The 13,073-nt window shown below is 42.0% G+C and overlaps 1 protein-coding gene across 2 annotated transcripts in view; it reads right to left on the reverse strand.

Annotated features, from left to right (window-relative positions):
- Positions 1-81: 81 nt before the first annotated feature.
- Positions 82-13,073, reverse strand: part of LOC6499941 — a 31,063-nt gene continuing 18,071 nt past the window's right edge. The window contains exons 3-5 of one of the 2 annotated variants that reach the window (XM_014910799.3): positions 2,360-3,303; positions 2,000-2,301; positions 82-1,934 (exon numbers count right to left, since the gene is read on the reverse strand). In XM_014910799.3, coding sequence (XP_014766285.1) covers positions 450-1,934; positions 2,000-2,301; positions 2,360-3,233 — 2,661 coding nt within the window. In that variant the 5' untranslated portion in view covers positions 3,234-3,303 and the 3' untranslated portion in view covers positions 82-449. Of the gene's footprint in view, positions 1,935-1,999; positions 2,305-2,359; positions 3,304-13,073 lie in introns of both variants that reach the window. The other variant, XM_001953551.4, reaches the window with a different exon arrangement.

Consider the following 13,073-nt stretch of genomic DNA (forward strand, 5'->3'; position numbering starts at 1 on the left):
TACATTTGTGAAACAAAAGGGTGCACTGGGAAGGATCTTTATAAGATCAGGAATAGTTTTCTCCCAAAACATAACAATCTCTTTTTCAGATAATAATTTATATTCATACATAAGATACAGTTCATCAATTAAAATCGCGTAAATATATAGTACATGCAGTGCTTAGGGCATTTAGTTTATATACAAAACTCATACAATATAAATTCATTATGGAATTGGGGAGTGGGCAATGGGAAATGGGGAGATGAGGGACTATCGTTAGGTCTTCCTCTCGATAAACCAGCAACAAATGACTTATTGGCTACGAACTAATGATTAACTATAGCTATTAATTAAATTTCTTGCACTTTGATTGGTTTTTTTGTTTTTGCTATGGTCGCTGACGGGTGTGCAGAAATAACAATTTGTAGACGGGTTTCCGTTGTGATTTCAAGGTTAAAGCATTTCATTTAGACGGCGGTGCCGGGAGCCTTTCCAGCGGACGATGCCGCTGATCCGGCGGTGGCCACATTGAGACTAAGGGATCGACGCGGTGCCGGCTTAGGCGGAATCTTCGGCTTGGCGGTTGGTATCTTTGATAGAGTCGCACTGCTGGTGACCGGCTGCTGTTGTTGCGGCACAGGTTGTTCCTTCTCCTTCTCCTGGAACTCCACGTAGCCGGACTCATCGCTGTCCGAGTCATCGCCCTGGTTGGCCCGGTCGCTTCGCTCCTGCTTGTCGCTGCCGGAATCGCTGTGCTTCAGCGTGATGCTGCTGGAGCTGCTGTAATTGGTGGCATCGCCGCTGCTGTTGTGGCGCAGCTGCTGCTCCAGTCTTTGGTAGATCATCATCTGCTCCAGCACCTGAGCCTGCGCCTGCTCCAGCTCCAGATCCTCCCCCTGCTGCAGCTGCCCGGGATCACTGTTCCGCTTGGCATTGTTGTACTCTTCGTGGTTAGCGTTTGTGACAGTGCTAGCCGTTTCGCAGCCACTGGATATGGATCCCTCATCGCTGTCCGGGCTGGGCATTCCCTGTGCATTCACGGATCCTCCGCCTACGCCAGCCGCCGCCGAGCTGCTAGCTGTGGTAGAGCTGGAGGCATTGGAGGAGATCGACGACTGTGCCTGGTGGCGGTACTGCATGCTGGCTTGGTCGCTGGCTCGCATTTTCCGCATGGAGCTGCGGTGCAGCATGGTAAGCATGGCCGCATGCCGGAAGTAGTGATCCTCGTCCGCATCGTCCAGGAAATCCTCTTCCCCGTCACTGCACACTCCACTGCGGCGCAGGGTGGGCTCATTTGCGTAGTCCGCCTCCGGATCCGCACTGGGATCGCTGTTGATAGTGGGCAGCAGACTCAGCGGCTCACCATCCTCCTCCTCCTCCTTCAGCTCCCTGAGACTCAGCATGCTCTGACTGCCCTGCTTGTTCAGCTGCATATCGAAGTAAGGGAGCAACTCGGTGCTCAGGGTTGGTTCAAACTTCAGGAGCTTCTCGAAGTCATCCGAATCGGAGCCTTCGTTAGATGGAATGATCGCAGATGCGGTTGCCTTTTGTGATTCCTCCTCCTCCGGGACCATGTGGGAGCTGCAGCAGGGCGAGGATGCCTGAATCTTTCCTGTTCTTCTGATGGAGTGACCGCGACGACAACGACGCCGGCCCAGTGTCATGGCCGGGTAGAGGGAGTCCTTCTGACAGCAGGGCTTCATCTCCGGCTCGTTGGTGTCCTCGATCTCGTCGCCCTCCTCCTCGCCGATGGCCTCCTCGATGGCCATCAGTTTGGGAGCCGACTTGGAGCGCTCCAAGGGGGGTCGGTAGTTGTTGCCGCCGACGCTCAGCATGATCTTGCGGCGCGGCAAGCTCGGGTTGTCGTAGACGGCATTGGCCAGGCTGAGGCGAGCGTTTTGCTTCAGAATTTTCTCGCGCTTAAATTCACGCAAAGCGCTCTCGAGGTTCTCCTGGAAAATGATTGCTCCATTAGTAATGTTAGATCCAAAAACAAGGAGTAGATCCTGCAACTTACCCTCAGGGTATCGCATATGTCCTGGGCAATCTTCTCCTTACTGCAGAGCACCGCATGGCATCGCAGTTCGTGTTTTAGTTTCCTGCCCTCGTGCCGGTAGATCCAGCAGAAGACCCGGGGATAGTTCTTCGGAGCGCAGCAGTAGGTGATCCTGTGGGCCCAGTACTCCGTGAGGCCATGCTGCCGAGTGGTGGCCTTAAGACCAGAGGCACACACCTTCAATCGCATGATGACGTCCGGCTTGGAGTGTTGGGTGTAGTTCCGCCACAAAGTGTTCAGCTGCTTCTCGACGCAACCCTCACCTGCTAAGGTTGGAGTATTAGTTTATAGTTTTAATTATAACTCGGACATCCGACTCACCCTTGGCCCAACCGGTGAGCACGTTCCCCAGGTATGAGACCTTGAACTCCGGATCGGGCGTACTGATGTCCACGCTGTGTGTTCGCTTCCAGAGCTTTCCCAGGCTGCGGGTCAGAGTGCGAATGGCCTTGGAGCTGAGCTGATCCGGCTGCTCGTGGCCAGCCGTGCGACCGACATGCTCCTGCCGGCTACCGTACAGCAGATCCCGCGAATCCGTGGTCAGCGTAATGACATTGGTCACTCGAACAGAGTCATCACCGCCGGCGATGTCCCCGTCCTCCTTGGACACCCGTTTGAAGCGTTCCAGGTACGGTCCCGCCCGGCCCCGCCTCCCGCTGTAGGTGTTGAACTTTCCGCCCTCAGATCCGCTGGCCAGACGCTTCTGCTCCTGCTTCTCGAACTTCTTGGCGTTGTAGGTGTTGCCCAGCAGCCGGGCCAGACTGTTGCTCTTGACGAACTTGTGCTGCCTCGGCGGCGTTCCGATCGGCACCGGCGGCAGCGGGGCAACGGCTGTCGAGGTGGAGGTGGAGGTGGTCGTGGACTCCGCCTCATCCTGGGACTTGCTCTGACTCAGTTTCTTGCTGCTGCTCCCGAAATGGAAAAGGGTGCGACGCTCCTTGGACTTTTTCAGGGTGTTGCTGTTTGGTTCGTTGTTTGGTGTTGCTGTTGCTGCTTCTGTTGTGGTTGTTGCAGTTGCAGTTGCAGTTGCCACTGTTACTGTTGCTGATGCTTTGGTGTTTTGGATCACCGCCTGACTCACGCTTCGCAGATCACCGTACTCATTATTGTTGTTGTGCTTGGCCACAATGAAGTCCACCTCATCGCGACCCTCCATCGGAGATGGGGTCTGGGCGTTATTGCTGCTGTCTGCCATTTTGAGGACCAATATCCGACCAATATCCGTTCGTAATTAGTTACCTGAAGAGCATGTTAATTGAGCCGATCTGCGGATAAACGAAAACAGTAAACAATTAGCATTATGCAAATTAACCAAAACCCCAAAAGGATTAAATGGGAATGCTAAAAGATTAATTGTCCAATAATTCCGTTTTTGGGAAACACTTTATGGAATATTTTGCAAACCACACACAATTAGCGCAATTAAAAAACAAAATGGGGGAATGAATACTTTATTTAATACGCCTCTAATTTCATTATTTAATATCGCTTTCTTTGCCCCCTTACAAATAGCTGCTGGAAAGGGCTAAATTACAAAATTTTGCCCACACTTTCACCCATCATCGAGTACAATTCGCACTCGAATGGCTGCCACCAATTCACACCCGAACACTCGAACGGCCGATTTGGAGTGTATTTTTCCGCAACTGCGTCTAAAAAGTGTCAACTGAGGGACTACTAATAAATTATCCCCATGATTAACACTCTGGGCCCAGCTGTAAAATCTTTTTTTGATGCCAGGTCTCGTGTTATTTTTTTCTCACAACCCCACAATATGCAAATGTTTACGGTATTATAATTACTATTTTTTTTTTTGAGAGTTTTGTTATTTTTCTTTTGGCACTGTTATTGTTTTGCTGGAAATGAAGTTGGAAAATGCCACACGACATTTTGTTTTCACATTATTCAGATAGCAGATTGTTTGCTAAAAGGCCAGTTCAAGATGCAGCTATCAAGAGTCATTAAGTACGAGTATTAAATGCCTGAACGGCACTTAGCCGACCTACAATTATGGGTTGAGAGAGAGGCGCCAGTTTAAAAACAGAAACATCATGTAACTTCTCACCGTCAAGTTCACCTGGCTATATTTAGTTTTAAATTGGTTAAAATCGCTTCTGTTTCTAAGCCAAAAATGGACTAATCACTCACGTAGTTGGGCCTATCTGCGGCTAGAAGAACAAGTTCACATCTACCCACAAGTCTAATCTCAGCCAACTTGCAGGGCTATCTAATCAAGACTCTACTTCTACTTCTACTTCCACTATTTGGTATGACTCTGATTTTTATGACCACCATAAAGCTGCACAGAGCACTGCTCGTGATTTAGATGTATTTATACAATTATATAAATATTAAAAGTGTTCTGCGGAAAGGAATTTATGGTAATTTGTGGCCAAGTGGCTGGGCAAATCGAATTCATGGGAAGTCGATAGCCGATCCGAAATGCAACACGATAGCCAGATACCCAGATAGCCATAAAGCTTTAACCATATGCTGTGGCAACTGTGTCTGGTAGGAACTGCCTCTTGGCCTCGGACAAAAGGCAAATGGTCAGGTCTATTGGCCATATCATTAGTGGGCTTTATATGCAATGACCTTGGCTGTCTGCAGGTGTCTTTGGGGAGTCAATAAAGTTGCTGTGGCTTTCACTTTTCCGTGTCTTCGACTTCGACTTCCATTTATGAGTCTATGAGTTTTTTTTAATGTAAATGTAAATGTCACCCATGCGGGCGGGCGGCTACCAACTCCATTCATAGATGCAAACAAATATGAGAAAGCCCAGTAGTTGTTGTATCCCTTGGGGCAATGACATCGCTTCGGTTTTCTCCTCCATGATCAGTGCGATGTACAAAACAAAACAAAAAAAGGCAAAGAAAGCTGAATTTATAAAAAAGAGAAAAAGAGGCAAGAAATATATTTATAAAAAAAACTAAATAATTGTTTTGTATATAGACCTGCCCTGCCCTGCCCCACCCATTAGCATTTATGCTTCTTTGTATGGCGTTTCCCCTTTGTCCATAATTGCAAGCCTCGGTATTGTGCGTGAGCGCGCATTTTAAAGCCCCCAACTCACATTAAACGAAATACGAAAATTAAATAAGAAAAAAAAAAAGTGTAGTGAAAAAATAATGCAAAAAAGCGTAATGAGGAAGTGTTGCCAAGTGGACAGTTTTGTGGGCAAAATGGTAATCAAATAACCAGGAGCGGTTTAGACCTCAGCAGAGGAGAAATTTAACAACTTCCTCCTCATTCCAGTGATGTGATTAGCTTCGAAGAACTTTTTTGTCCATTTAATGATAGGAAAGTGACACTATAATTTACTCAAAATACACAAATCATTAATAAAAACTTTTACTTAATTTTTTTTTGCTAAATTTCGAACCTCATTTGGCTACCTTTTGATTGATCATCGTCGCTCTTATAATTAGGTAAACGTTTTTAATTTTTAATTTATTTATTTGATTTTTGATATTTCTATTTCGGTTTCCAGCCACTTTTGTTAGATATCTGGTTGGATTCCTTTGTCCAGTCCGATTGTAGACAATGGGGCCTGGGAGAGAAACTGCCAAGTCATTTATCAAAATGTATTTTTAACCATTTTGTATTCTTTTTTGGAGTTTCGGTTAAGCTGTTAACAGCTAAATTTGCGTTTGCTTCCCAAACTGGGCTGTTTCCCAGGCTGCTTAAAATGCAAAAAAAAACGACATCGAAGCTATTTGTTTGGAGACCAAACACTTGAAAGTTCTCAATAGACCCGGCCGGCCGCAGAGTTGAACATAAAATGCAATTTATTATTTTTAAGAGTTTAAGTTCAGTGAGGGAGAAGGAGGCCTGCAGCGAAGCTACAGTGGAGTCTAGAAGGAAGAGAGAGCTTCTAAGCCAATGAATATTAAACCATTATACGGTGTATCTACTGTATCTCGAATACCTATGCTCAGGTGCAATGATTGGTTGTTGTTGGCTGGCTTGTCTACCATAAACTGTGTCAACAGCAAATTTGAAAAGTTGATTCTAATGTTTGCTTAGTGTAGGCCAGGCCACACTACCAAAAGAAAAACACTCGCCATGGTCCTCCGTGTGTGGCTAGGCCCCTGGTCCGCCCCTAGTCCCTCCCATACCTGTATACAGGTATACCTGGCCAATGTCAGGTTAAATAAATCGTAAATTCTGAATTCGCCGTCTAAGGCACGTTGAGATCTCGAGTCGCGAGTCTCCATCCAGCACCCCAAGAATGTCTCAAAAAAACTGACTCGCAACTAAATTAAACAGTTTCGCAATTCGTATTCGTCAGATTATTTTTTTATTTGTATCTTTTTTTTATTCAATTTGTTTTTTTTTTGGGCATGTGTGTCATGCGCTTTTGTCGCCTCAAAAATTGGAGTCATATAGAGACAGTACGAAGGCGAAGGAAGTATCTTTTTTTTTCTGACATCTCTGTACGTGCGAACGCATCGGAATGCATTTAATTGAACGCCTGAATAAGCCAATAATGTATGCCATAAATTTGTATAGAATTGTATTATTGGTAATTGATTGGCAACAAGCACACCTAATAGCGAGGCGCAAAAACCAGGCTTCCAGCCACCATTGCAATTGTTATTTTTATTCGGAAAGATACTGGTTAGATTTCAAGAGGAAAACAGTTTCTTAAGAATGACTGTTTCTTCTGTCTTCTAACTAATTAAAAAAACATACGGGCATAGAATTTTTTCCCCAAAAAAATCAAGCGTTTTATTCGCATAATTATGCCATTACAAACAATCCACACAAGAACAATATTCAGATTAGTTATCCACCTTCGAGGCGACCGAGCTTACTTTGAAAAGAAATTAAAAATTCAGTTCTCATCTCACAAACGAAACAAAGAAACCAAATGACATTGACTTTTGTCAGTCTTTTCTTTAATTTTTTTATTTTCGGGCCACTCGCCACTGACAATAAAGAAAAATTCACTTGAATTTGGAGTTAAAAAGCTCAGGCATCCGAGAGGAGGCAATTAATAGTGTAAAGAGCCCCTGCCATTTGTTTTAATTCTGTTTATAGACAGAAATAAAGTAAATTATGCCATAAAAAAAGGCAAAAACAAATTGGTAAGTTAGAACGGTGGTAATATCAGAAGTTATGGAGATATACGAGGGTAGGTTTTCAGTTTAATGTGATGGTTTTTTTTTTTTTTGGCCAAGCTGGGCGAGGGGAACTGCCGGTAGTAGCCGGTTAATGGGGCTCACAGGTTGGGCCAAGACAGGGGCTCTGGTTGGGCTAATTGAGTTGAGTTGAGCAGGTTTTTGTTTTACAAATTATATATTTTTTATGCCTGCGTAATTCTCCTCTTTTATTTTTCGAATATAAATTTCTTGCTGTTTTTTTGAAAGTGAATGCCTTGACATCATTTTTGTTGAACGTTTTTTGCGTATTTTTACTTTTTCGCTTTATTGAAAACTGCGTATTGCAAACCCCCTATTCTGGTCTATAATTTATGCATATTTGCTCCGGAAGACTACAAAACAGAAACCTCTTAGGAGGGCAAACAATACGGCTTTAAAAGAATTATCCCGCCCAAGACAAGATAAATATTTTTGCATGAAAATTATTTAATTAAAGTGCCCGGGCATTCTGTTTGTTTTTTGGGTGAAAGTTATAAGCTTCTCGGATATTTGGCAAATTATTATTAAAGATATTTCTCCGTGCTGTTGGCTGTTTGCTTGGCCAACAGAAAAACAAGTCAACAGAGACTTCCCTTAGGGCCAAACAAAAATTTGTCGCCAGTCGGCAATACAATGAGGCATTTTTTGTAGGCGTGCCGAGTTACAAATTGTTTGTCATCGCCCCCTCGAAACCCTTGGGGGAGGTTCGCAAAATTTATTAGCGCCCAGAAAAATGCCGTCTAAGCGGGTTAATTGAGCAATAGCAAAATGCAAAACATGCTAAACATGCAAAATGATGCCTAATGTGTATTTTGTATGCGTTTACACAACTGCCTACTTGGCAGGCCACAATAACAATTGCATTCTCCACTAACAGCAATAGCAATAGTAATAGCAACTGCAACAGCAACAGCAATGCAACATTTCAAAGTTGCAACAAAATTGTTTGGTAATCACGGCAGCTTAGAAGCCCACCTGCTTCGCAAAACAAACACAATTCCCTGGCCAATAAACAGAGGAACTTGGCTAAACAAATCATATAAGAGATTTGATTTCAGATCTTGTAAATAATAATGGTGATGGCTGGCAATTAAGTTTTATTTTTGGCAAGACTAGCGCGGCTAATTAGCGCGAGATGTGGAGAGTAAAAGGCTGTGAGGCAATTGCACTTTTAGAGCCCACTCCGAGTTGGCCATTTGACATTTGGCTGCTGCCAGATGGCTGCTGCAGTTGCCACATTATTAATTGACTTTCGAGCCCAGTTAGTGGTGTATGATTTGATTGTCTGCCTTTGCTGTTTTTAATCAAGTTTTCCTTCTTCAATCTTACTCATAGGGGTCTCTACTCTCAAGTCTTAAGTCTGTCCAGAGGCGGTAAAAGTTGGCCAGTTGGAATTACAATTATCGGCTTATGGCTGGGCCACAAAAATCAAAATTTATTTTTCACTCAACCAGACGGGAAGGTTAGTTAGGCAAAACTATTAGTAAACAGATCCAAAGTACAAGCATTTCGTACACGGAACTGGTCTTTCTAAGTGCCCAGCTTAGTAGGCTGGTCACTGCGGCCTCCAAACTCCTTGGGCTTGCGATTGTTCGGCATTTGGTATTCACACCCAGCCACATCCCGATTACCCAGGCCATCCATCCACTTATTCATTCAAATCATGACACCGGCGTCTAATGATGAATGCCATAAATAAAAGACTCAAGAACGCTCCGGCACGATTCCAGCTTTATTTATCACCTCACCGCTAAACACAAAAATCCAAAATCAAAGCCGAAAACCAAAACTGATCGCAAAATCAAATATTAAAATAAAAATGCAAACTAGATGGCAGCGAGAAGAAAGGTGAATATTTGAAAAATATGATTGCTGATGCTGGAAATTAATAAAATGTGGTATAATAATTATAAATCCGAAAAGCTTGTGTGCATCATCGATTAATAAAGCAACAAGTCGAACTGGTAGAGCCAACGACTGCCATCGAACGACAAAAACAACAAATTTATTAAATCGAATTCATTATTCTAACAGAATCCATTATAAAGTTAACGATTACACGGGACAGGTTGGGCTGGTTATCCTCTCAATAAGCGGAAAGTGAAAATTAATCGCCCGGATGGTTTCGATGGCAAATATTTACGACCATGGAAGGTGTGTGTAAAGTTGTGTGTGTTCAGGGAATGGTCGTCTATTTTGTAAACAACATTTTTCTACAATTAGAGAAGGAATCGCCTTACAATTTGTGATCAAATGGCTAAGGAATGGCGTCGTAATATTGGCAAGGTGTCTGGAATACACCTGGCAGTCTCGGCAGATGATGACTTCATGGCTGGCCAAAGGGTTGTCATCATTATTATTATTGTTTTATGTACTGACAATAATGAGCTGGGCCCAAGACATGTTTGTGAATAAATAATATCGGATTCTTGCATACACAATTTTCGTTTTTTTCCATCCGACTCTAATACCTTGTATCTCGATCGTTAAGTTTATAGATCTGAAACGAGGCAGGGAAAACCTTTGCCTTTTTGGTCACGGGAATGTGTTTACGAAACAATATTTCCAAATTTTTTACGGCCAAGTGTGTTAAATTTTATTCCCCCATAAACAGTTCCAACGCTCCATTATTAGTTATAAACTATTTATCAAAGTTGTGAATGAAGTGAGATTTCAATCGGATTTCTCAATCTTTATCACCAAGTTCTGACAATAAACAAACCCAGTAGAGCTAGTAGAATCTCACCCACACCTTGTATGTTCTTCTCACCCAACTCCCATTGTATTGGATCGTCGATTATAAATACTGGAATATGAATTACCTCCCCATAGGTGTTGGGCTGCGATACTCTCAACAGACAAGTGTCTGATGCCTGACACCAAAGTGATGGAGGTGATTGTGCAAAACGATAATTTGACATATCAAAGAGATATTGGGCCCAACTTCCCAATGCCAATTCTTTTCAGCTATTTACTTACTTCTTTATCGACGGTGTGGTGCTTGTTCGGCTTTTTATTCGCGAAAAAAAGGCTTTATTTTGTCAAGCAATTAACGGGCATTTGTTGAATTTCGTGTGAAAATTTTCCACTAAAATCCCAACACATAATGCTCTGGCCAGCACAAAAAGAGCAAGAGTCAAATTCTTGGCCAAGATAAGCAGGGCTTAGTCATCTACTCCTGGGTAGGACACAAGCCAGGCCAGCAAATTACAGGCACACATGCAGGAAGATGCACCGAAAAATCGATTTTATGCAAATTTTACTCTCTAAAAAAATTTATTAAAATATTTTATAATTAAAACTTACTCAAGATTAAACTATCTAAAATATATTTTTAATATTTTTACTTTAAAAAAATCATATTAAAAATAATTGTATTTTTTTGTGTGTGAAAGGAAAAGGCCAGTGAGCCATTAAGCCCAGCTTTTGGCCAAGAGACTCTGGCCGATATCGCCCATGTCAGTTGCCGTTGACTGGCCATTAGCCAAGGTTGTTTTTGTTTTTGGTAGCTACTTGCAATCTCAAAGCCTTGCCTGATATTTAGAATCGCAAACCTGGCCAACAGCAGCCAATGCAGCAGCTTTAATGCCCTCTTATGGATTGCGCAGACGCCAAAAAATTGGCCAACAACAAGTTGCATGCCACAAACACTAGACACACACACACAAACACACACACTTTTACAAACTGAGGTAAATTGCTTGCAGTTTTTCCCGCTCCATGTCTGACGGGGTGTACTTGTTACGTGAGAAAATTTTTGTGGAAAAAACTCAGCATTTTGCTTGGCTGTTTTGTGTTTAAATTTTTTATGCTTGCCGGCCCAGGCCAGCTGCCAAAAAAAAAAAATATACCATTTGAGGTTTTTTGTTTGCCTTGTGGTCTTTTGGGTTTTGGGTTTTGGGCCGGGCCAGGCCGAACCCGGCTAATAAATGCATTCATCTGGCAAACCGCATGGTGGCCATGTGACCAGGTTAAATGGAAACCTTGCTCCAAAGGGAAGGGTTCTGCGGGTCGATAATGGTCATTGATTGATGGCCAACTTAATTCAAAAGAAGTTCAACAAGTCTGGCCTTTTTTCGATCACAAAATTTCAGCAAAAAGGACAAAGCTACAAGTCGATTCAGAAATGTATGAAAATATATGCAAGGGAAGCTCAGTTATTGAAAGCTGCTCTTTTATTAAAAACAATAAACAAAAATTTGAATGCATCTCACAAAAATGAATGTAGAAAATTGTGCATCGTAATTGGCGCAAAAGCGTCTGAAGCGCTTTTAGGACCTGAATTGAATTTCAATTAACGTTCAAATCGCTCACAAATTCCACTTGCAATTCCAACTTCAATAACGAAAAATAATAAATAAATAAAAGCAAATATAATACCAGTGCAAAGCTAAACAAAAAATGTGCATGAAATTAATTTGAAGGAAAAATTGCCAAATACATAAAAAAAATGTAGACTTTAAAAGCGCAAGACCGAGTCTCGAAAATGGATTAAATTATAACAAAGTGAACTGGCATTTTTAGCACTGTGCTAAAACAAAAATCACTCCATTTCATTCATGAGGTTAATAAATTAAATTTGGCATCTTGTGAGTTATGGCAGAGTGTTAATTGTGAAAAATAATGGGCATCTTTTCCACGAAGTTTAATCTTGAAAAAAAAAAAAATCAAGAAAACAATTAGAAATCTCAAAAGCCAGACTCGACTCGAATGATAAAAGTTAATATTTGTATGTTTATTCAAGTGATCACTGGTTACCGAATAATCTCTGTGAGAAAATGTTTGCTGAAAGTATTTGAATCTAAAACTACAATATGGTATAGGAGGCTGGATAAGGTTGGAAAACCTTTCCCGATTTGACCTGCAGCCTGAACTTATTTAATAAGCTTATGCTAAGCCATTATTAGGCGATTATTTAATTAAATATTACCGTGTGGGCAGTGTCATGCATGTTCAGAGATAATAAATCCCACACCATATATCAGCAATCGTGTATATCCGCAATTTGCCGGAGAGATAGACTGGAGAAAATTGCAAGACAAGATACTTCATTAAATGTAAGCTTTATTTATAGAAAATGAATTAAAAATTATATAATGGCCATGACAAGACAATAATAATCTAAAATTTGAAATTGTTTTAACAATTTTAATGGGAGATTTTATATTTAGATGGCCCGTTCCGTTCCGACCATTAAACGGATTAAATGAAGCTCCGTGACAAGCGATTTGCTGATATTAGACATTCGTCATATTCGCATTGTTGCATTCGAATGCAATTTGGAGGCACACAAACCCAGTCCGGTGCACACGCAACATTTTGCGGTGGCATCTTCCGTGTTTGGCTGAATGCGATTTGAGGAATGCCAAAAAGTTGCTCCACCACTCCTGTGGCTAAGTAATTGCTCACCCACCGCAACGATCGAAAGGGGGCACCCTTACAAAACCCTCGAAATAAACATTTAGCAGAAGAATCTATAAAGTCATCAATACAAAAATAATATGCAAAATTGTATAAAAATTACAAATAATATCTTTCAATAATTAATTATAATGGCACCCCTCCACATTCACTTTACGTTTTTCTTAAAAATCTTTTTTTGCGATTTGTGTGATTTCTTTGGATATTCCCGTAGAGTAGATATTCCCCTCGAGAGTTTGAAATTCATAAATAATTTATTAGACCCCCCTCCTCCCGTTCTTTGCGGCTTCTGCACATTCTCAAATTAATTATTACAAATTAACACGAAAATCGAGAAGCACGCGTCCGATAATATTAAAAGGAAAACAGCACAAGAATAACAGATAAATAAATGAACTTATCACCTGGGGCCTTTTTTTTTTGCATCAGCATTGTGGTTTGGCTAGTTTGTTCTACAGACAGACCACCAC

The sequence above is a fragment of the Drosophila ananassae genome, chromosome 2L (genome assembly GCF_017639315.1).
Source record: "Drosophila ananassae strain 14024-0371.13 chromosome 2L, ASM1763931v2, whole genome shotgun sequence".
NCBI lineage: Eukaryota > Metazoa > Arthropoda > Insecta > Diptera > Drosophilidae > Drosophila > Drosophila ananassae.